The 22,177-nt window shown below is 35.1% G+C and overlaps 5 protein-coding genes and 1 long non-coding RNA gene across 7 annotated transcripts; 2 read left to right on the top strand and 4 right to left on the bottom strand.

Annotated features, from left to right (window-relative positions):
- Positions 1-150: 150 nt before the first annotated feature.
- On the bottom strand, positions 151-2,703 carry LOC123211234 (26S proteasome non-ATPase regulatory subunit 6 homolog). The gene is made up of 8 exons (XM_044629829.1): positions 2,499-2,703; positions 2,284-2,398; positions 1,805-1,895; positions 1,550-1,695; positions 1,234-1,453; positions 1,009-1,117; positions 637-805; positions 151-488 (listed from the first exon to the last, which is right to left on the bottom strand). Exons 1-8 carry the CDS (start codon positions 2,632-2,634, stop codon positions 314-316), a joined length of 1,161 nt encoding a protein of 386 aa, XP_044485764.1. The 5' UTR covers positions 2,635-2,703; the 3' UTR covers positions 151-313.
- Positions 2,704-4,212: 1,509 nt separating this feature from the next.
- Positions 4,213-6,156, top strand: LOC123211310 (probable ubiquitin-like-specific protease 2A). Of its 2 annotated transcripts, none has more exons than XM_044629939.1 (7): positions 4,213-4,350; positions 4,760-5,033; positions 5,114-5,281; positions 5,369-5,500; positions 5,617-5,677; positions 5,770-5,880; positions 5,970-6,156. In XM_044629939.1, exons 1-7 carry the CDS (start codon positions 4,290-4,292, stop codon positions 6,033-6,035), a joined length of 873 nt encoding a protein of 290 aa, XP_044485874.1. In that variant the 5' UTR covers positions 4,213-4,289; the 3' UTR covers positions 6,036-6,156. The 2 variants fall into 2 exon arrangements, with proteins under 2 accessions (XP_044485874.1, XP_044485873.1); XM_044629938.1 differs by having other exon boundaries at positions 5,596-5,677.
- Positions 6,157-6,269: 113 nt separating this feature from the next.
- LOC123211311 (30S ribosomal protein S21, chloroplastic) lies at positions 6,270-7,573 on the bottom strand. Its single transcript, XM_044629940.1, has 3 exons — positions 7,433-7,573; positions 6,786-7,252; positions 6,270-6,518 (listed from the first exon to the last, which is right to left on the bottom strand). The coding sequence occupies exons 2-3, from the start codon at positions 7,172-7,174 to the stop codon at positions 6,404-6,406; spliced, it is 504 nt and encodes a 167-aa protein (XP_044485875.1). The 5' UTR covers positions 7,175-7,252; positions 7,433-7,573; the 3' UTR covers positions 6,270-6,403.
- LOC123211309 (telomere length regulation protein TEL2 homolog) lies at positions 7,278-14,174 on the bottom strand. The gene is given in 14 exon segments (XM_044629937.1): positions 7,278-7,597; positions 7,736-7,934; positions 8,173-8,942; positions 9,164-9,690; positions 9,781-9,879; positions 10,137-10,351; positions 10,907-11,183; positions 11,482-11,569; positions 11,572-11,641; positions 11,862-12,047; positions 12,856-13,027; positions 13,391-13,493; positions 13,609-13,637; positions 13,931-14,174. Coding segments are annotated over 14 exon segments (3,063 nt in total). The 5' UTR covers positions 14,100-14,174; the 3' UTR covers positions 7,278-7,438.
- A 799-nt stretch (positions 14,175-14,973) lies between these two features.
- On the bottom strand, positions 14,974-17,102 carry LOC123212555. The gene is made up of 2 exons (XR_006501562.1): positions 17,041-17,102; positions 14,974-15,223 (listed from the first exon to the last, which is right to left on the bottom strand). It is a non-coding gene; the product is annotated as an uncharacterized LOC123212555 (long non-coding RNA).
- Positions 16,945-21,238, top strand: LOC123212554 (heme chaperone HemW). The gene is made up of 3 exons (XM_044631730.1): positions 16,945-18,475; positions 18,561-19,391; positions 20,897-21,238. The coding sequence occupies exons 1-2, from the start codon at positions 17,679-17,681 to the stop codon at positions 19,102-19,104; spliced, it is 1,341 nt and encodes a 446-aa protein (XP_044487665.1). The 5' UTR covers positions 16,945-17,678; the 3' UTR covers positions 19,105-19,391; positions 20,897-21,238.
- Positions 21,239-22,177: the final 939 nt, after the last annotated feature.

Below are 22,177 nucleotides of genomic sequence, written 5' to 3'. Positions count from 1 at the left end.
CACTACATATCCTGTACAATCAAGTCTCCTATCTTGTTCACACAGTTTTCGAGTCAATTTCTGATTAGCAAATAACAGGATATCATGTATTTGTGCACTCAAAATACTTACCTCAAGGAGCAACTCATAAGTTGTACATAACAGATCAGATGACAACTGAATCAACTATAGTTCTTGATAAATTTGCAGAAAAGGGAAAAGGAAATCTTAACTAGTATCAGATTAGCAAACAACAAGAGTCCCTACTACATATTTCTTTGTGACTCACAAATTTGAGCCTCATTTGAGAATTACGGAAATGCCTCAACCAACTTCATAGATCAATCACACGAGAAAGCTTCTGGATGCGGTTCAATAAGAAGTCCCCTTGCTTGATTGTTGCTTGGTAAAGAGCATTCTTTGCATCAGGGCGGTTTGTTTCAAGAACACCAGCAACCTTATCAATCTTACAATGGAGCTTTCCAGCTGCAATAAACCGTGATAGCTCCCTGGAGGCATAAAGGGGTTACGCTTATAGGACATAATATTCAAACATAACAAGACCTCACAATATAAGGAAACATCCAAAAAAGATTTCCTACAGAAAAAAGAAACATATATCTAAACAAGCATGAATCTGTGCAATTAGATACTCACAGGTCAATAAACTCCACAGTTACTCCAAAAGCCTTGGCCATTGCTTCAATAGTAACACTCTTATAAGACTCCAAAAATTGAGAATACACAACAGTTCTGACCTCCCTCATGTAATATCTAAAGTGTGGATACAAATAACGGTCCAATTTTATTTGCTCTGTCAATCCAGCTGGAAAACAAAAAAAAAAAAAAAAAAAAACCTAGCTGTAAGAACATAAATTCAGACACCTTACAAATGGTCGATCATTACAGAACCACAAATTCAAAGGTGATAAAAATAGCAATATATTTCAGAGACCAAGCAAAAATGACCAATATTTTCGAAGACATTCAATTAATTTGTGGTACAAGAAATAATAAATATGCACCTACCAAAAGCTGAGAAAAACGATTTGTATTGACAATCATAAAGTGAGTTTAAGAACTCAGAAAGATAAGGGATTTTCCCAATCACTGTCAAGATCTCAGGAGCATCCACCACCTGCAGCATTGGTTCATATTGGCAAAATTGACAATAAGCATACCATTAGACTAAAAGAACAAATAAGCCAAGAAATCACATCATAAACACAGGTGCAAAAGCGAAACCCCAGATACCTTTTGCTTCAGGGAAACTCTGTCCAATGATATAATGCTTGTAAGAACAGTGTAAAATATGAAGGTTTCATATGAGAAAAGCTCATAAGTTGTGAATGTTGAAATGGAATCCAAAAATAAATTAGCAGCCTTCTTAAAATTCCGAGTGGACATGCAGTACAAGCCTTCATACACCTTCAAACGGTTCTTCCTTTCCCAATCGCCTCCCTCTTCAAACAAGCTGGCAACATTAAAATAAACAGTTATTATCAGAGATTTATAGACTGTACTTTAGGGAAATATAAATGAAAAATGTAGTTGGAAATTGATGACACACTTCTTAGCCTTATCAATGCTCTTGGAAATAAGATCAAAATCCATGTAGAAAAATCCAAGCTGCAGTGTATAGAACACCAAATCCATCTTTTGCCCAACAGCAACCGTTTTGCCTTCTGTTATCTTCAGTTGTTCCAAAGCTTTTTCCTGGATTCATATGGGAAAAAAATTTTGAGTAAAAACTGCAAATGCATAAAAAGCATATAATTGTGGAATAAAAGACTATGAAAAGCAATAAGTCATAGTACTTATTTACCTTATTACCGATCTGAATGTAATATAATGACTTGGCTAAATGAGCTTCACGAACTTCACTTTCTCCCAGATTCTCTTCAGCATCAGCAATCCTATAAAAAACAAACAAAAGAATAATTACCCAGTTCTGAATTTACAATTGCTTTCCAACAAAACACAACTAGGAGGTGATACTAAAAGTCTAATCAGACAACCAATTGAACCATGAGATGGCTCTTATTTGATCGATTATAAACCCACAAGATCCAACTCTGACTCAATTCACACAGTTTATATTTTTATAGGGTGTGCTAGTCAGGCTTTAATTAGTAACACATTTAATTCTGGTTCCAGTAGCAGTACTAAATTCTACCTGATTCAACCAATTCAAATTTCCACTTCAAAGTTCAGAAAACAACCAAATTAAAAAATGTCAATCTCTTCTATTTCCTTGATATATTTCGGCAACCAAACAAAACAAGCACTGTAAAAATAACTCACTTCTCATCAAGCTTCTTAATTTCCTCGTCGATCTTTGCTCGCATCGTGTCAAGAATGCTCTGATCCATCTCCAGTACCGACTCCGCCGCTAGGGTTTCATAAAACGAGGCCATATCTGAAAAAGCCAAATTAATAATTAAAAAGCAATATAAAAACTCAAGAGTAACTCGGAAAAAATGTAAGAAACTCGGAGTGCATCGAAGCGAATTACGTACAGTCGGCTTTGACCATAGCGAAAACTTCTTCTTTGAGACGGACCTTCTCGATGTCTTGAACATCTGGGTGAGTAACAAGGAAACGCTTGTGCCCGAGTGCAAGGTGTGTTTGTTGAGTTCCGTCTTGGCTATCCATGGCTAACTAGGTTACTCTGTTAGATTTCCAACTTCAGAATTACTTGAGAAAGGAGGAAGGTTATCAGAGAGACGATCTGTGCGGATTACAATTTATAGTCTGAGTTTAGCGGTGTCAATGGGCCGGGTTAGGCCCGAGGCTCATACAGTAATAAACTTTTGAATTGGACTGACCCATTAATATATAAAGGCCAAGAGATGCCCATATAATAATGAGTCGTAATTAAGTCGGATCGGGCTGGACCCCCTATTTGATCAATTTTTTTTTAATTTTAATTTACAATTTTTAAACACAAATTATTTTTCAATTATTAAAACCGAGAACAGTATCCCGAATATTTTATTTATAATTTTTCACTTATGACAGAAGAATACCGTAATTATATGATAAAAAATATTATAAATTGACAACATAGTATAAATTAATTAATTTACATATTGTATAAATTACAAAACATAAATAAAATATATCTACTATATAATATTTATCTACTCATCTTCTATATCTAAATCTATGAATTCTTCAAAGAGAAAGAATTATTTTTTGCGAATTCAGATATTTTATAATATTTTGTAATGATAAAATAAAATTAAAAATAAAATTATAAATATAAAGAATTATTATTTACGAATTCAAATATTTTTCGAAAGAGAATTAATGAGAGAAAATGTGATTGAAAATATAATGAAATAATTGAAATTGAGATATTAAAATATTTGTAAATAAAAGTGAAAATGAAAGAAAATAGAATGAATTTATCTAAAAAAATTAAGCAAAGGCCAATGACTTCTGTCATTTCTGCCTTTGCCTTCGTAGAAGCTTTGCTTCTCTAAGGCTGAAGTTAAAAAAAATATTTTTTATTTTATTTTGTATAAACAGTATCAGATCGAATTGGGCCAACCTATGAGCTTAATATTAAAGCCCTAAACCCGACCCTAATAGGCTCATGTAGGGCTGGACTCTAACCGAGCTAGCTCGAGCTCGAGCTCAGCTCAGCTCAGCTCGGTTCGAGCCCGAAATGAGCCGAGCTCGCACTGGCTCGGGTTGGCTCAGTAGATGTTTTTTTAAAATTTTTTATATAAAACGATATCATTTTGATTCATATATATACACAACAACGATGTCGTTTTAATATGAAAAACGAATCGAGCCGAAGCCGAGTTTGACTAGAGTCGAGCTCGAACCGAATTCAAATCGACCATAAATAGACTGAGCTGAGCCTGAGCTGGCTGCGAGCCGAGCTCGGCTCGGCTCGACTCGAATCCAGCTCTAGGCTCATGGGTCTAGCCCTGCACACTACAGTGTCAGGCTAGGTCTTCTCGTACCAAGTTTTTTTTTTGTGTTTTCAATTGAGCCTCCATTTAACCTGCCCCAATTGACATGTCTATCTAAGTTGTTTAAAGGCCACCCAAACTTTGGTGAAATTTCATTTTTTATCTTTTAAGTTTTAAAATTTAAAATAATAGAAATTATTTTAAGTTGTTGTCCAATGTTCAGGGGGGAAATAGTCATTCAGCATGAAGCGATGGGTGGGTAAGAAAGTAGAAAACCTTACCGTCCATACACTGAAAATTATTATTATTTTGTTTGTGGTGTTCCTGAATTACTCGAATTCTTTGCAGTCAGAGTGACAGACCCAGAAAAAACTTAAACAAATGCGGGTAGCAAAGCTTGGCGATCTCACCAATCCAATCGATCTCGTCTCTACAACTCCTGGTAACTCTTTTTGTCTTGGTTTGGTTTTGGTTTAATGTAGGCGAATACAGTAAAACTTGATGTGTTATTGTTGAATTGCTTCAAATACTATTTTGGGAAAATTGTTTTTTCGAAAAGGGTTTTTGATTTTTTTTTTCATTTAAGTAGCAGGATGGAGTGATTGTGTTATGAGTTTATGGCATTCAAGAGCTCCTTTACAGATGACCCACCTCACAGGATGCATTATTAGCTTTGATGATTTTTTAGGTCTTTAAATTAGTTAATAATTTCATTAATTTCACATGTTAATTTTTTTGCTTTTGGGAACTTAATTATTATATGCTTGTATATTTTGATTGAAGTTGTGTGAATACTGGACTGAATGATGAATAGAAACAGATTAATGAATGGTTGTTTTGTGCTCTGGTAGATGTTCCTGATCATATTCTAAAGCATCGCACATGTTGGCTGCAAGTGTTAGCATATTTGCGTTCTCGCAGAATCAAGACATCGAGGAAACAGATAAAGAGTTTTCAATTAAATGCCCCTTGTTTTTTAGGTACAATCCCTTGCCGGAAAAGATCAATGAGAAGTATTAAATGCAAGAATGCGAACTTAAGTGTTAAGTGCAAGAATGCAATCTCTAAACAACAGAATAGGAAACAGAACAAATTAGACTCGGGAACATTTGAGTGCTACTTCGAGTAAGATATTGTTTCTGTAATCTCTTATGGTAGCCTTTTATTTAGTAAGCTTGTGCTGATTTTAGGTGTAATTTGTGTAGTAATTTGTGGAGGAGCTTCTCAGAGGATAAGAAGTCTTGCTTTACGTGTCTTGACTCTTTATGGTTTAGTTTGTATACTAAGGAATCTAGCAAAGAAAAGGTTTTGAGATGGATTAAGAAGAAGAACATTTTCTCAAAGAAATATGTTCTTGTTCCTATTGTTTGCTGGTGAGCATTAATCTTACCTTAGCCACTAAATAATTGATTCCTTGCTAGTGCATGGAATTTGATCATTTCAAATCCTTTGTTCTTCAGGAGTCACTGGAGCCTCTTGATTTTCTGTAACTTTGGTGAGAGTTTGCAGTCAAAAACAAGAACTCCGTGCATCTTGTTGTTGGATTCACTTGAAATGGCAAATCCCAGGCGAATTGAACCAGATATAAGAAGGTTTGTCATTTTATTATTGTAGTTGTTATATTATTATCTTTCTAATTACTGTCTTTGCCCTATTGAGTATTGAACATTTCTTCTTTGTGTTAAAGGTTTGTGTTGGACATATATAGGGCAGAGAATAGGCCTGAGACTAAGGAGGCAATTTCTCGGATTCCCCTTTTGGTGCCTAAGGTAATCAATATACAAGCTCTTGGTTAAATTTTCATATCAATGCCTGTAAATTTGCGCTTTTTTAATTTCTTTTTTCTTTTTACCTCCTTCAGGTGCCTCAGCAGAGAAATGGTGAAGAATGTGGTATATTTGTTCTATATTACATTAATATGTTTGTGAAGAGTGCTCCAGAGAATTTTCTTATCGATGGCTATCCTTACTTCGTAAGCTTTCCTATTGCTTTTATATTTTTCATTTGCAGCATTGAATGTTTGTATTAGTGACAAAGTCTTGTTACTTAAATATTCTGCAGATGGAAGAAAACTGGTTCAGTCTAGAAGGCATGGAACTTTTCTGCAAGAAGCTTAATGCTTTATAAAAATTGTTTTTCCCAGTGTGTAGATGCAATGTATTCTATGAAACATTATCATTTAGGCATGAAACCATAGCTATTATACTGACAATTCCTCTAATGAAAATTGACTTAAATTTAAGTTTCACTCAAGCTTTATATTTGCCTTTGAGGGAGCTGTTCTCTTTTTATATAACAAATGCAATATGGAACTGAACATGAAAATTAGCAGAACAAGCGATTTGAAAATGACAGTATATGTAAAACCAACAAAGCAGCTAAAATTTCATGTCATTGATCTTTGAACTATCAGGAGAGTGTTCTTCAAGATAACAGAAACATTCTTTTGTTTATAAAACCAAAATTAGTAGTATTTCACGGGTGTGGTTTGGTTCTTAAAAGTTACAATAGGGAATGTCACCTTCAGGAACCTCCCAGTTATCGTCTTCTTCATCATCTTTGTTCTTCTTAGGGGCTTCGTCTTTCACCGGGGTTTTTGGTCGCGGGCGTCTGACATTAAACAGATTAAATCGTAGTAAGATAGCAACTATCTTGAGTGCTCCAAGAAATTATAGTCCTCAAGATTGATGCTTGAAGCCGTTTATATACAACAAAACACTATTAGATTTTTGAGAAGACCATAGACCAAAAAACACGACGGGAAACGATTTTCAAGATTAGAGGATAAAAGATCAAGATCAAGTTACACGAAACTGCAAAATTCTCAACTTTAATTTTGGTGAACCCGAAGTGCGAACATGAAAGTGGAGCTTTTACCTTTTTCGATTCCTTTGAGCAGCAGATCTTGCTTTTCGTTTCTTCTTGTCACGATCACTCTCAAAGAATCTTCTTCTTTTGCACTCTTGAATAATACCAGCTCTCAAGACCGCACTTCTGAAGCGTTTCAGCGTCTTCTCCTCGGGATCATCGTCATCCACATTTATATGAACATTGTAATAGTAAAAAATGTTTGCGTTAGCCAGTGAAGGCCACACCACCGCTGCAATATCATCATGACCGGCGACTAAAGGGGCCAACTCAGTTGCTCCGGTCTTGGGTAGCTTCAGGGACGTGACGACGTTGGTTGGTGGGTGCCGTGGTGGTGATTTTGACGGAAAAAGAGACGATACGAATTTAGAGACAGCCGCTTTCAAAGCCACGGCCATCTTTGCACGATTTAAAGGATCCTTTAAGCTTCGCTTTTAAATGTTGTTGAATAAAATCTGTCTGATAATATTTCCAACCTTTGGAAAACAAGAGGTAAATTAATTAATAGAAAATTGAGTTGGTTTCATTGTCGTCTTCACAATTTTTTCATAAGCATATTTGGCATCTGTTGGTTATCATCTGATTTGGTAATTACAGAATTTAGGGAACTGAATATAAAATTACTAAAAATTAAGAATGAATGCTATAAAGTGTACATGGCTCTAGTACTCCACATTTGAGTGTGGGATTATGATTTTTGCCTTTGAGAGAGTAGATGGAAGCTCAACACTCTTTGACTTGACTGTGGTTTCAGCAGATTCTAGTGCTCGCGAAGCTTGAAGAGCCATTTCAGCATGGAGTTGGAGACATGACATAGCCAACTACAAAATAAAGAAAGAAGAATGACTAATAAGGATGAAATAACTGTAGCATATACTTGAACATTTTATAGAAATTAAAAGACGGAGAAAAGAGCAAAAAATTTGAGCCTAAATAGAGCTTAAAAATTCCTTGCTTACCGTAAAACACTCTCTACTAGTGTCTGAGTCAACTACTTCAAGGGCCCATGATCGAATCCAGTCAAGCCCACTAGAAAGTTCAACATTTCCTTCAAGCAAGGTAGATGCTACAAAAGAGGGATGAAGCGCCACCAACACACATGAAGCTGCAAAAAGAACAGCTTTTCTGACATATGCTTCTTTGTGATGGCATACCTCCCTGCATGAGTTAACAACTTTAGATCAACTGACATAACCAAATGCCTGTTTCTTCAAAAAGGAAAAAGAAACAAAAAAATAGTTGTCTTCTAATTACGAAAAACGATCAGTAATCTATGTGAGAGAATGGGCAAGTTTTTGAGATCGGGGAAAATGGTTGATCCTGTCCTGCCACTAAATAATGCACCTCCCACAAAGTCAATCTCAAGGTAATGCCACGATATGTTAACTGATGATACCTGGATTTTAACATATCTAGAAGAGCTGGAGCAATTGCAGATGCTTCTGGATGCATAGATGCACATTTTATGCAAACACCAAGCATATAGATAAGTTTTCCCAAAACAATGAAATCCCTCCCCAGCAAGTCAACACCATGCCTTTTCTTATCAAATCCCTGCATGGCAGGAAGCATAAATGCTGCTGCATACAAAGGAAACTTGTTATGGGACAATTCCATCTGGTTTTCTTGTATGTTTGCTGATTTGAGGCTCCATCGGCGTGCCTTCCCTCTCTTGATCTGACCAGATTTTAATGGAAGCTCTCTCTCATAACGAGTTGACCAGTTTAGCAGAGTTTCTGTTTCTGAGACCTCTTTCCAGGCACCGGCTCCAGGGGGTCCAGTGCTGCTAGGCAAAAACCATGGTTGAGTCTCTGAAATGGTTGAAATGAGGGCCTTGGCTTGATGTTTAGGTTTCATAATTTTAGAATTGGCAAGCTCTTGGGCTGCTTCTGTCATGATATCAAGGATCATAATTCGTTGGCTGATGTCTAAATGAGGTGAATATAACAGTTTGTTTAGGGTTTCAAGAGATTCAAATGGACATGTGACCAGCAAAGCAACCAAGGCTCTATGTCTCTTCTCTTCAGCTGATTCTTCCTCACCTTCTACAGCCACATCAGAGCAACGAACTAGTACAAGAGTTTTCACTAAATCACCTGCCAGATGAATTAGTTCATCAGGTGATGCTCGCACAAGCTTTTCAGCAACATCAAGAGCCCTCTCCACCTGCAATGGCAAAAATGCATCAGTATCCAAAAATAAATGGCTGACAGCCTTAAAGAAGTTAATTTTACAGAAACTATGGATGATTCCAAGCTGGGAGATCTTCAGACCAATAATATCTGCAGTAGGTGAAATCTCTCAGAGATGCCACAACTATTACTTAAAACTGTCCTAACAGAAAAACCTTTTGTGACAAAAATGACCAATGAATATGAATGACTCACCCCGTCAGCATCATCAGATTTCCGCAGAGCTCCAACTACATCAGTCAACTGTGAAAGTTTTCTTTTCAAATCATTGTCATCATCTGACAAGTCATAGGGCTGTAAAGATGAGTCTGAGGAATCAGAATCCTCACTCACTTCTTCATCATCCTCACCTTGATCAGAGACTGATTCATAATTTAGTGTAGCTGGATCAATAATTTCATCAGGATCAATTGAGCTTTCAAATAATTTGTTCTTTCCACTCTTCTTGTTAGTGAGCGTCTCATCATGTGTTACACAGTCAAGGTCCTTTTCAGGAATAGAGGTAGATGCCATTATCATTTTGTCAAGATTCTTTCCTTTGGAACTTGAAGTGAGCAGGTTCTCCTTATCACACGTGGTTCTTCCGAATTCCCAATCAATAGTCTCCCTAGTGCAGCTATCATCAAGGTATAGAGGATTTTTGGGGTCAATTACTTTAGAGAACATGAAAGCAACACTACTTGCCATTTTCCTAACCATATCATCGGGGCTCTCCAGCCTACCTGGCAGCAATTAAATTAAAGTTATAAGAGGAGACACATCATCAATAAAATCACAAGAAATTCTACTAAGATTAAGGAAAAGGAATCTACAGCTAACTCCTAGAAGAATCAAGTGCATAACATCCCTGGTCTTATCTAGTTCCTCTTTTGACAGCTTCTCAAGGCAAAGGCCTATAGCTGCAGTAACATCTATTTGGAAAATTAAGGGCAACACGATCTGAAAAGAATTAAAATGCAAAAAAACAAAAAAAAATGAGGCAAGTTCGGAAACAAACATTTAGAAGAGAGAAGCCTTGGAGAATAAAATGTTTCTTCTAAAACAGCAAGATTTCATACAAATATGATTTATTTAAGTTATTACTCTGTACAATTTTTCCTTTAATAGTAATCACCACCCATGAATCTTGAGAAGTTCTTATCAGAGTATTAAAAATGATAAAGGATACATGCATGCTGCTCCATTGTAGCAGACTGCACAAACTCTCTCTTAGACCACACTGCTACCAGCCGTTGCACTGTGTCTAAGAGACCTTGGCTTTCATTGTCTTTTGTGAGTGGATCAGCAACAGGTGCACATCCAAAAACAGCAAATTGAAGAATCCATCTCAGGCAACAAATAGGAAATACTTTCCAGAGTAAAAATTTATCCAAAAACATTGACCTAAAGAGAAAAGAAGCAAAAGAATTGACATCAAGCATATTTGGAAGCAGCACAGTAATATGCGACTTGGTCATGGTAGAAAAAACTAGTGTTCCATAAATAATATTAAAGACTTAATATAATTTGTCTAGTTGCATTACATAAACTTCAGTGCACTTAATTGTTATCAGTTGATCTCTTGTATAAATGTATATTCATAAAGTTAATATGACCTAACTTTATCTGCGGTTATATGTTATCAAAATGCCAAAGCTAGATTCTTACAATTCAATAAAGATGAAAAGCAAAGGCCTATCCAATAAGTAAAATATAAGAGAAATTGCCTCCTAAACTTATCTAGGCAGATTTCAGTGTTTCAGGAGTACACAACAGATATACTGCAGATTTCATGGTTCCATAACATTACTTTAAGATAAATCATGATTTCTCATTGTATTAAATTCTGAATAATCTAAATGAAGGGAAAGGGAGACAAGGAAATAGAGAGTGAAGGATACAGAGAATCAAATTCACTTCACTTGGTTAAGAAATATAGATGAAAGTATGTCCACTGACCTGATTGATGTCTGTTGATGAAAAAGCCGATGAAACAATAACCAAATAATCCAATATGCTTCAGAGTCAGTCACATTATCAATTGCTAGCTGATGCAACAGCTGTTCAGACATTCTTTCCACAGCATACAGATCTTTAATCGCTTCCATCATCTTCGACCAAACTATTGATTCAGGGTTAGACTCAAATATGTCTTTGGGAGCTACATCACTATTGGAAAGTAAGACACTCTTAATGTGTCTAAGAACACGAAGGACTACTTCACTTGAAAGCACATCTGTGAATGTTGAAATTATTTACTTCAGTGTTGACACTAATTCCATATGGCCAAAAGTATGACTGAATAAAATTAATTGAAAATATTAATAACAATGCAAATTAGTCTGAAAATAGAGGGTTGCAACCATCAAGTTATACTGGACATAATTTTCAATCAAATTTTTTCAGTTGGTATAAGTTTTTTTAAATTAAAAAAATAATTATGAAGACTACAAGAAGATATCCACAGCAAAATAAATGGTTTTGCGTAAAATCAACTTGAAACACGTTGAATTAAAAGAAATTATTAAACTTACCAGAAGAACCACGCCGGCAAATGCGAGAAAAACTTTCCCCAACAAATAGCAAAGTTCCATCCAATTCAATTTTATTGAGCTAGTGAATTTATCTGAAAGATTGGCAGCCCTTTCTTGTAGTCCCGATAGAAGTTGAATTGTTATTGTCTTGAAGAATAAACTATGATACTCTTTTAAAGAATTTACAAAAAAATTCATAGCAATTATAGAGGAAATTTCAATCTGTAACTATCAAGGTTAGTGTATTGACAAATCCCTTCAAGCAACAGATAGGAAACAACTCAGCATTTAAAGAAAATTTGAAATCATAAAACACAGAGAAATGTTGTAATTGCAAGTATAGTTAACCCATATATTAGAACATGAAAGAATCAGGATACTGTGATGTAAGTGAAGTTGGCGCTCTTGGCCGTGCTTTGTCTGGCACAGATGCAATAAGCTGTGCCACCCTGGAAATTGTTGGCCTCAGCCAGTCGTTTGCAGAATCTTCACACGTGCAAGAAACTCCAAATTCTCTAGCCATCTGGTGAACTCCATTATTTTCAAGCAAGCATAGTACAACTAATCTGTCATAAATTTCAGATGCCAATGGATACTTAGAAGTCTGCTGATACTTGATCAATTAAAAAAAAATCAATGAAACAAACAGAAATATACAATGAAAAATTAGAATTGCTTGTGACAGTTGTCTGTCCTGTCAGAATGATGGTCATACTGTTACTATCACACAGTTTGCAATTCATAAAAAGAAGTCAAACTAACCACATTTTACGTATCCTGGCATATATCAGATGAAAACAAGTCCTATCCTCAAGACTTTATGTTCATATATATAAAATTAAAAAAAAGGCTTTTCAACGTGACTAACTAGCAGATTAAACAACATCACATCTTTAAGTAAATCAACAAACTAATTTATTATCAGGTTTTCACCCGACCAGAAATTCACTTTTGCAAATCCACTAAAAGGAAAACAAAAGAATATGGTTTAACAAACATGTCATCACATTTGTAAATATGTCTTTTTGTAAATCTTAAATCAACACCCCAAGGATACTATTGTAATTATATATGTTAAATAATAAAATAGATGAGGATATGTTCTTCATTTTTATATTGTGTAGAAACACATCACCAATAGTCTATGAACTAAAAATAATCATTAGCACTAAAATAAGAACGTTCCTGTTGTTTTAGCTCCATGCATTCATCAGATTATTATCTTATGTAATCTGAACCATTCAGAAATAAAATCTTTGATTAAGAAAAAAAGAGAAGCAGTTTTGGCGATATTTGGGTATGAATGATGAAGAAAAAAAGAGAGAGGCAGTTTTGGCAATACTTTAGCAAGAACAGAAGGTTTTCACACCATACCTTTCTGCATTTGAGAGGAAAGCTTTTACTTCAATACCATCACTTCCACTCTGCTGCAGACAAGGAACCAAAGTCTGAACAACCTCAGCCATGAGCCCATTAACAAAGAAAATATCATAGACATGTTTCCGCGATGAAAAAGGGAAACAAGCAAGCCAATTTGAAGTGACATCTGCATGGAATAGTAATAGTATAAGGCATAATATATCTGCTCAATAAGATCATTCTGACAAGAAGATAATAGAGGCACACATTAAACCAGCAGAAGACGAAAAGAAAATTTCCATGCCACACAAAAGATTTTAATAGTGAAAAAAGCACTGTTGAAGTACACAAGGTGAGCAAAAACACCAATTACCAAACAACAAACGAGAGCAAATAAAGATTGTTTACACATGAAGATACTTGGGACAAGTATTAAACCAATAGAGTTAAGAATAAAAATCCTATTAATACCCAAAAGCTTTCAATCATATCAATATTAAAAAAAAAAAAAAACTGTCAAATTAGAAGAGGTGAGCAAAACAAAAATTACCATGCAATAAAAAGCGAGCGAATGTTGAAAATGCAGGTCCTCGGAAGAATGCCTGCCACCAATCATCCCTTTCCTTTATAGAAGGGGCCTTAGCACTAAGAATCTATAAAAACCATAAGCAGTGAAGCGGATGAAGAAATAATTAAATTAAACGAATAGAGAACTATAAAAACAAGCACACAAACTAATTTCTTGGTTTTTTGAATGAAAACACAAACCTGGTCCTTGTAACGCTGATCAATACAACCTGCATATTGACAATTATTACTAATCACTCGCATTCTTAAGAAAAAGTCTGCTGTGTGAATTACTCGTCGAAGAAATAAAATAAAATTGCTGTCAAGTTCTAAAATTAAATTATAATAATTCTAGAGAACATTTTCAACATTTTCCACGATTTCTGCTGCCTTTCTTCAGCATAAATTTTTCAGTAGGTACAATATAAACTCATCGTACATTTACAAAGCAACGAAACAACCAAATTTCCGAATTAAAACTTAAAATATACTGTTGAAATTGAGAAGAAGCGGTGAGACTGACCTGCGATAAGGGAAGAATCGATTGGGAAAAGAAGGACCGCAATAGAGTGAAGAGCTGTAATAACAGGGTCAATGTGTTTTGCATTTTTAATGGCTGTGATAACTTCTCCCACCTTTTCGAGGACTCTAGTATCAAGTTCTCTATTTCTTCTCTTTACATCTTCATCCATGGTTTCTATTCAATTGCTTCAAAAATTCTTCTTTTTGTCTTGCGACAAAACAGGGGAATTTAAAGAAGACATGTATTGACGAACATACCAGTGGTGGAAGACGGTGAGGTCTAAACGACGCCGTTTCGCATTTGGGAGGCACGTATTCAAGTTGTGCTAAAACGAACAGCTCTCATCCCATGAGGTGTTAAGGGCTAGACGTGGCATGGATGAGTTGAGACTACCTTGATTGAAATAAAGGATAGAACTCATCAATAGTTTCAATTGCTTGAAACAACCTTTTGTTTTTAATTTATTAAAATCAAATTTAATATGTGACAATAAATAAATTAGATTTACAAAATAAAATATTAACATTTTAAATAAGTTCAAAAGTAAATTTAATTTTATAAATTATAAAATAATTTAATATATTTGATTTGATATATTTGAATTTAAAATTTAAAGTAATTGGATGAAAAAGACTATTATTTTGGTACTTTTAACATTTAAACAATTTTGACCGGCTGAGAGTAAATTCACCTCTCATTGTTATTCCCATTTTATTTTAATATTAATAAATATATGCGACTGGTCCAAACAAATACTAATCTTATAATCGAGGACTGGTCCAAACAGATACTAATCTTATAATCGAGCCAAAATACAGTCAAGTTCAAGTTTGTTTGCAATTTGAGCACAGAATTGATCAAGTTGCTCGATTGAGCTTGATATTTTAGAGTTGAGCTCTAGAGTAATTTAGTTTAATCGAGCAGAAGCTTGTCAGAAAGTGCAAAAGGTTTTATCAAAAGCTCAACTTACTTCTTCCACAAATTTGCAATCTTTACTTTACATATGCCTATTCAAATGCAAGGATATACTGATAATGTTCATATTTAAAAGGAAAATTAAATGCGATAAATTAATATGTTCATATTATGGAAGGAATAATATTAGTTTGCTCACACAACAGAAGCATCTCTAAGCTTATGATGAGCTAAAAACTTTAACAGCCCCGCAAAGAAACAGAGAAAACATGCAAGCCATTAATTAACACTTTGAAGGTCACACCTTCATACAAAAAGGAAATCTTTTCTGAATATATCACAATCCATGCGTGCAAGAACACTATTTATCATGTTCATCTGCAAATGAAATGAAAAGCAAACAAGTGAGAAAAGAAGACATCAAAGTTAAGCTGGGTAATCAGTAACGGAATTCAGAAATCATAAATGTCAGCTCAGAGCTTAGAAGGAAAAACAAGAAAGAATTAGTGGACAAAGCAACCGTGGTTCATAGTTATAAATTCTTTGCAACAAAAGTTTGTAAAATGTCTATTGGTTTTAAGACAGTAAAAGGAACTAGTTCATTTTTTCAGAATACAACCAGTAAAAAACCAAACAAACCAACTTATTCGTTGAGAAATACAGAGTATAAACATACTTATTGCTAGAATATACCCTGACTACTTACCTCCCTCGAACCTTCTTAACATTCACAAAATTCCAAGCAAAAATACAACAAGTTAAACAACAACAAAAAAAACAAAACGAAATCAAATGTTACAAAGCTCCCATCATCCTTTGTTTCTTAATAAAATACTTGTTCATGGAAGGGCTAAATGGCGAAACATATTAGGTTTATTATGTTCCCATGAAGGCGTCCAACTATTGTCGGATTTTGCATGCTTGATCCTCAAAAATAATTATGAATGTACGTGAAGAAGTTTTAAGTTTAGACAAGGCCAAAGGACTATTTTCCACGCAAACTATGTTGAATTCACAAACTTCCCCCCGTTAACTTTAAAAATATTATTTACCTTCCTATGGGCCGTTAAACTTAACTGAGTCTGTTGGTCATATCATTTTCTCCCCCAAACCCTAAAAACTAACATTTTCCCTCTAACCCAAGTTTTTAAAAACTGCATTTTCCCCCTAGGGTTTCCAAACTTCAGATCCAAATTTTTCGGCGACCACCGAAGATCTTCAGGCACCTACTCTCCCTCTCCGACAGCCCCTCTTTCCAACCATACTTCGTCCGACGCTCCTAGGCGTCTTCGTCTTCGTCTCTGAACGAAGACGACGCAATGCCTATGATAGTCGAACGACGCACGGTCGGAAAAAAGAGACGCTGGAAAGGAAGAGACGTTGTTTGGAGATCGTCTGTCATTGTCGGAAAATTCAATCGAAAGTTTGGAAATCCTAGGGGGGAAATGTAGTTTTTAAAAATTTGGGTTGGGGGAAAAGTGTTAGTTTTTAGGGTTTGGGGGATTACATTTTAGTTTATTTTTAATATTACAGATAAAATAACGATTTTGTTCTTGAATCCGTCAACCTGACTTTTTTTTAACAGCCCATAGGTAGATAAATGAGTTTTCCAAAGTTAACGGATAGGAATTTGCAGAAAACGCATATCTTGGGTGGGACATAGTCCTTTGGCCTTTAGACAATTTAGAAGTATATTGTTGTGGGCAAATACTGTAAGAAGTATGTTGTATTTCAAAACCTCACAAGTAATCAAAAACGCCAGTTTCGATTCTGAAAAACAAGCTACAAATCAAAACAGTATCAAATCGACAATTTTCCATTCAGATATGTTTGATTGGACTGCATCGGTTTTACAACAGTTATTTCATTCTACCCAAAACCAAACCCATATATTTGCCCAACAGTTCATATGTAAATTTCCATGCAAATGGAATTCTTCTATCAACTCATTTACCAACTTATAGGTTCATTTATCACTCATTCATATATTCTAGCATTACAAAGCCAAAAGATAATAAACTCTGCGTCACAGCAATGATTGGGTTTAGATATATAATTTAAAGGAAAAAAAGAATCTCAGAATCAGCAATCTTCAAAGGAGCTCTTTAAACTATGTTAAAAATAAATATTTTGGTCAACTACCAAAATCCATCTGCAAATTAAGAACATCAATATAGAAGCAAAGCCAAAATCACCATTAACGACGAAAGCTAACGGCTGACGACGGTCGGTGAGTAGTGACTACGACTGACTGAGAAGGAAATGCGATAAAAGCGAACAAGAAAGTTAAATCCAGTGACTGAGAACGAAAAAAGAAATGTAAGTCATCAAAATTTCAAGAAGCCGTTGCCTCAATGGCTGGCGACGGTCGGTGAGCAAAAAATCGATTTCATCCTCATTTCGATTTCAATTTGAATGAAAGATGACGAAGATTAGTAAGCAAAAATCGATTTCTTTCTTTGTTTTTGAATTCGATTTCGAATTAGAATTTTAGGGATTATCGGATTAAAGGAATTCGTTGACAAAGAGAAGAGCAATTTCTTTCTCTGTTTCTGATTGATTTCTCGGTTCTTCTTTTGAATCAAATGTTAGGGATTAATGCATGTTGGGCAAGAGAACGACGACGTTTCATTTCAATTTATCTCTTTGGTCGTTAAAACTAACGGCTAGCTCAAGACAATAGTCGATTTTTAGTGGAGGTCTTTGTATTGGTGGCGCTACAAAATAGTGGATTTAGGCGACAGTCCCCGTTCTGAAAATAAGGTTTGGAGACTACCTTGCAGATACGGTGCTCTTTGTATTTTGTGCTCATCGTCGTCATCAGCACCTGAGGATGCTTAAATCAAGCTTCATTCCGCTTCTCTCAACTTTCCCTACAAAATCTAAAGCTACAGAACTCATCTTCTCCCGTACAATCAACTGCTCTATTTCTCACACTTCACAAGCTGTTCAACAAAATGCCTCACCCAATCTCACCATCCCCGTAATTCCAACTTCTGCTTATATCCATCTTCCATTCTGCAGAAAACGCTGCTACTACTGTGACTTTCCTATTGTTGCTCTTGGTTCTTCCTCAGGCTCAAACCAAACCAGTCACGACGACGACCCACGTATATCAAACTACATACACTTGCTCTGTAGAGAAATTAATGCTACAAAACTGGGATGTAACTCCAGATCACCTCTTAAAACTGTGTTTTTTGGAGGTGGCACCCCATCTCTAGTGCCGCCACGGCTTGTTTTATCGATTTTGAATGCGTTGAGGGTGAAGTTTGGCTTGAATTTGGATGCTGAGATATCCATAGAAATGGATCCTGGTACCTTCGATGCTACTAAGTTGAAGGAGTTGATGGAATTGGGTGTGAACAGAGTGTCTTTGGGAGTTCAGGCTTTCCAAGATGACTTGTTAAAGTCTTGTGGTAGAGCACATGGGGTTAAGGAGGTTTATGAGGCTATAGAGATTGTTAAATCATGCGGGGTTGAAAATTGGAGTATGGATCTTATCTCTTCTCTCCCTCACCAGACGCCCGAAATGTGGGAGGAGAGTCTGAGGTTAACTATTGAATCGCAACCTAACCATGTATCAGTATATGATTTGCAAGTTGAACAAGGCACCAAATTTGGAATATTGTAAGTCAAATTAGTATTGTTTTTGCTAATTCAACACTCATTCAGGTTTATGAATGATTTGACAGCAAAGTTAATTTGCTTGCAGGTACAGACCAGGGGAGTTCCCTCTGCCTACCGAAACACAATCTGCTGATTTCTATCGAATGGCATCCAGTATGCTTTCTAGTGCTGGTTACAACCATTATGAAATAAGCAGTTACTGTAAAAACGGATTTGAGTGCAAGCACAATCTGACGTACTGGAAGAACAATCCTTTCTATGGTTTTGGCCTTGGTTCTGCTAGTTATCTTGGTGGATTAAGGTTTTCTAGACCAAGGAAGATGAAAAAATTTGTGGATTATGTGCAGAATTTGGAGAATGGGGTAATTGATTGCTGTGGGAGTTATCAAATTGATGCCAAGGACTTGGCTATGGATGTGATAATGCTATCTCTTAGAACCGCAAGAGGCCTCGATTTGAAGTCATTTGGAGAAGCATTTGGTTCCCCTGCTGTTCACTCTGTTTGCAGGGCCTATAAACCTTACATGGAAAGTGGGCATGTTGTTTGCTTGGATAAGCAGGGAAGTGCACTAACCGTAGAGGAATTTGACACTATGCTATCAATGAAAAAGAAATGGGGAATGGACTAGGTTACATTCGGCTCAGTGATCCCGAAGGTTTCCTTTTTTCAAACGAATTGATATCCCATGCATTTGGAGTGATAGATCATTAAGAATGGCTGATTGACACTTCATACTATTTCAAAGTGATTATTACCTGTGCCGCTCGTGGAGGATGAAGAGCAATTATGTAAAGAATGACCGCATTTTTCTAGCGACCGTTTATTGTGGTGTTAATGATTAAAAATGAACTCTTCCACAGCCATTATCAGTTATCAATGATGGCAAAGAGACTTTCGATGGACAAACTGTATCAGGTATGTAGCTACATTGCAGTGAACTAGGCAATAAATAATCACATCTCAAAATAGATAAGGAAGCTAATGAAAGTTTATTTTACAAACCTGTCGTTCTGAGCTATAAAAAGAAGAATATTGAGAATGGTCACAAGCCACATCGATATAAACATTATGAAACAGGACGAAATGATCTTTGCCTGAATTGAGAGAATTTTACTGCTGGAACTGTTACTGAGATTGTCTTCTTGCAACTGCATTACTAATCTAGTCATTGAAAGAAGTTCTAAGATAACAGCTAGTTGGCTTTGCAATTTATATGGAAGATCAGATTTATGAAATTTGATGATGGATGTAAATGAATTAACATGTAATTTAGGATACTTCTATATCTTCATCATCTTGAGTTTATCATTCATGTGAACATCATCATAATTTTTTGAGGAAGATAACTTTAAGCACGGTCTCTTTGCTGCAAAACTAACACGTGGTGTGTCTAGCACTGCAAGTTTTAGTGTAAAACGCCCTTTTTGTCAAAAATATATGCAGTCGTTGTCTTTCATTAATCTGCAAAGTTCATCACAAGCGGATGAGCATATCAATGTTGAATAAGTTCATCACAAGCAGATATTCTTTACAATGCTAAATAAGTGACTAAATTGAGTTTAGGAAACACAGCACAAGTTATGTCTATGCATTTTTCGTGCTCTGTCTCTACCTGTGAGTATTCCTGTGTTTGTGCTGCACAAATTACTAACCATGTTTAATGCCTGACATCTATTGCTCTAATGAAAGTATCACATAAGATTACAATCTTCACCCTGAGATCCAAAGTAATTTGCTACACTTAACAAGGTTGAATAATTGATTATTTTGTTAACTTGAGTGTAGGATGCTTTGTTAATCAACGGCCATGTATGGCTTGCTATCCTTTTGTACGAGTAATGACTATGTTTTTTATTGCCCTCAGTACATGTATGTATGCGCTACTCAAATTAAGGAATCACTTGTAATGCCTGACATTTCTGCATCTGGGGGAAACCATGATTGTAAAATTTCTTATATTCACATTAATTTTGTTTGGGAAGTCAAAGCTATAGGTAGAGCAATTTCTTGCTTTCATTGAATCACTAAATCCATAAAAATATTCGGATTTATTTGATATATCTGCACTCTAATTTTCTTGAGATTGATTTTTTTTTTGTCACTGAAAACTTTTTAATGTTTTTTCCCTTTTATGGAAGATTTTCCTTGTGTTACTGTATTCTTTCATGAGATTCTTTCTTGCCAATCTGCTTCACTGTAAAAAAATAGTAATTTCCTTCACAACAGGTAAAGTAAACTGGGATTATTGGGTTTTCATGTATAAGAGCATGCTTTGCTGTGGTGTTGTAGTATGGAAATGGAAGATTAATTACTCTTTCTGTGTGCTTTGAGTTAGCAACATTTCTTGCTTGCCTATCGTGTTGTGAATTCTTTATATTAGTTTATCAATATTCATGTTTTAACTTCATTTTTCTTAGCAGATGATGTGCTATTGAGTTTAGTCTTGAATTAACTTCATGGTGTCCAATTACACAATGGTTGCTGGTAAGCAACTCCAACTCTTCCCTCTCTTTTCTCCACTGTCCTGTAAATTATTTGAGTTCTTGTCAAAGCGCTTAAGCAAACCTTTGCTATGACATCAATTTGGCAAGTTTGATTTAGGCAAAATATCTTCATTATTTGTATAAACTTAACAATTTTAGCGACATATTAGGTTTTCAAAGAAGGAAAGTTGGTAATTGCCACATGATGAATTGTAATGATGCTAGATATTTCTGCAATATGATGCAGGCAAACAAACTTTTTCTTTCTTGATGACAAAATAATTGCTTCTCTTATGATAATAACTTTTCTTCCTTTTTTTCCATCTAATTTTATCACCACAATTTTCTTCTGAAAGTTCTCTCAAGGGATACACTCTGGGTACCAGTGTAAAAATAGTCAAGGATTATATTCTTAGTAGGGTTTAGGAATAAGTTTAAATCATAATAAACATTGCAATTTAGGCTGAAAACAGAACTCGCTGCATAGTTTGCATAGCTGTAGTGTGTGTTCTCTGAACACTAGACAATTTAATTCTTTCTCCGAAATAGATTTGACTGTACATCCAATTTTGAATATTCAAGTAATAAGTCATTATATGATTGAGTGTTTTTTTATCTTTAATACAAAATCACTCAATCATATAATAACATATCATCTGAGTACTCAATTGAATATTCAAAACTGGGTACACATAATTTTATTAAAATAGATTGATCACTTTATCTTAATATTAATCTTGAGAATGACCTTCTCATTATTCAATTTTTGTTCTTTTTCATATAGCAAAACACAAGTAATAAGAATTAAATGTTGATGCACTATGGGTTGATGAGGTCAACTTCATATTCTGCTTAACATGGAAGTTCTGTTATATTTGTTTGTTATTAACCATGCTGCTGCTAACTGGAATTTTATGATTTCCAGAGGATGATAAAAGGTCAAGAAAATAAAATTATGTGTACAAATAAACTATACAAATTTATAAGGTAACAACTTAAGATTAGATTATGTGATTATTTATTTTTTCTCTCATTTTAAAATTACTTTATTAATGTTACTATTTCGATATTTAATAGATAAATATAATTTATTTGTATATATAGTATGTTAAAAATATTAAAATTGTTTCTAAAGATCATTGTCACTCATATAACATCGAAGTTACGAGTCATTAACCCATTTCACCCTGCCAAGATATTCATTTACTAGAATTAGAA

The sequence above is a fragment of the Mangifera indica genome, chromosome 3 (assembly GCF_011075055.1).
Source record: "Mangifera indica cultivar Alphonso chromosome 3, CATAS_Mindica_2.1, whole genome shotgun sequence".
NCBI classification, from domain to species: domain Eukaryota; kingdom Viridiplantae; phylum Streptophyta; class Magnoliopsida; order Sapindales; family Anacardiaceae; genus Mangifera; species Mangifera indica.
This window is presented reverse-complemented; position numbering and strand designations above follow the sequence as displayed.

Excerpts from the sequence above, each read along its gene's own strand:
- LOC123211234 (XM_044629829.1), bottom strand. The coding sequence starts at position 2,634 with ATGGATAGCCAAGACGGAACTCAACAAACACACCTTGCACTCGGGCAC. Across the intron at positions 1,896-2,283 it reads ATTAAGAAGCTTGATGAGAA|GATTGCTGATGCTGAAGAGA; the intron begins GTGAGTTATTTT and ends TGTTTTTTATAG. Across the intron at positions 1,454-1,549 it reads AGCATTGATAAGGCTAAGAA|CTTGTTTGAAGAGGGAGGCG; the intron begins GTGTGTCATCAA and ends TAATGTTGCCAG.
- LOC123211310 (XM_044629938.1), top strand. The coding sequence starts at position 4,290 with ATGCGGGTAGCAAAGCTTGGCGATCTCACCAATCCAATCGATCTCGTC. Across the intron at positions 5,678-5,769 it reads TTCCCCTTTTGGTGCCTAAG|GTGCCTCAGCAGAGAAATGG; the intron begins GTAATCAATATA and ends TACCTCCTTCAG. Across the intron at positions 5,881-5,969 it reads TCGATGGCTATCCTTACTTC|ATGGAAGAAAACTGGTTCAG; the intron begins GTAAGCTTTCCT and ends AATATTCTGCAG.
- LOC123211311 (XM_044629940.1), bottom strand. The coding sequence starts at position 7,174 with ATGGCCGTGGCTTTGAAAGCGGCTGTCTCTAAATTCGTATCGTCTCTT. Across the intron at positions 6,519-6,785 it reads GCTCAAAGGAATCGAAAAAG|ACGCCCGCGACCAAAAACCC; the intron begins GTAAAAGCTCCA and ends GTTTAATGTCAG.
- LOC123212554 (XM_044631730.1), top strand. The coding sequence starts at position 17,679 with ATGCTTAAATCAAGCTTCATTCCGCTTCTCTCAACTTTCCCTACAAAA. Across the intron at positions 18,476-18,560 it reads GGCACCAAATTTGGAATATT|GTACAGACCAGGGGAGTTCC; the intron begins GTAAGTCAAATT and ends ATTTGCTTGCAG.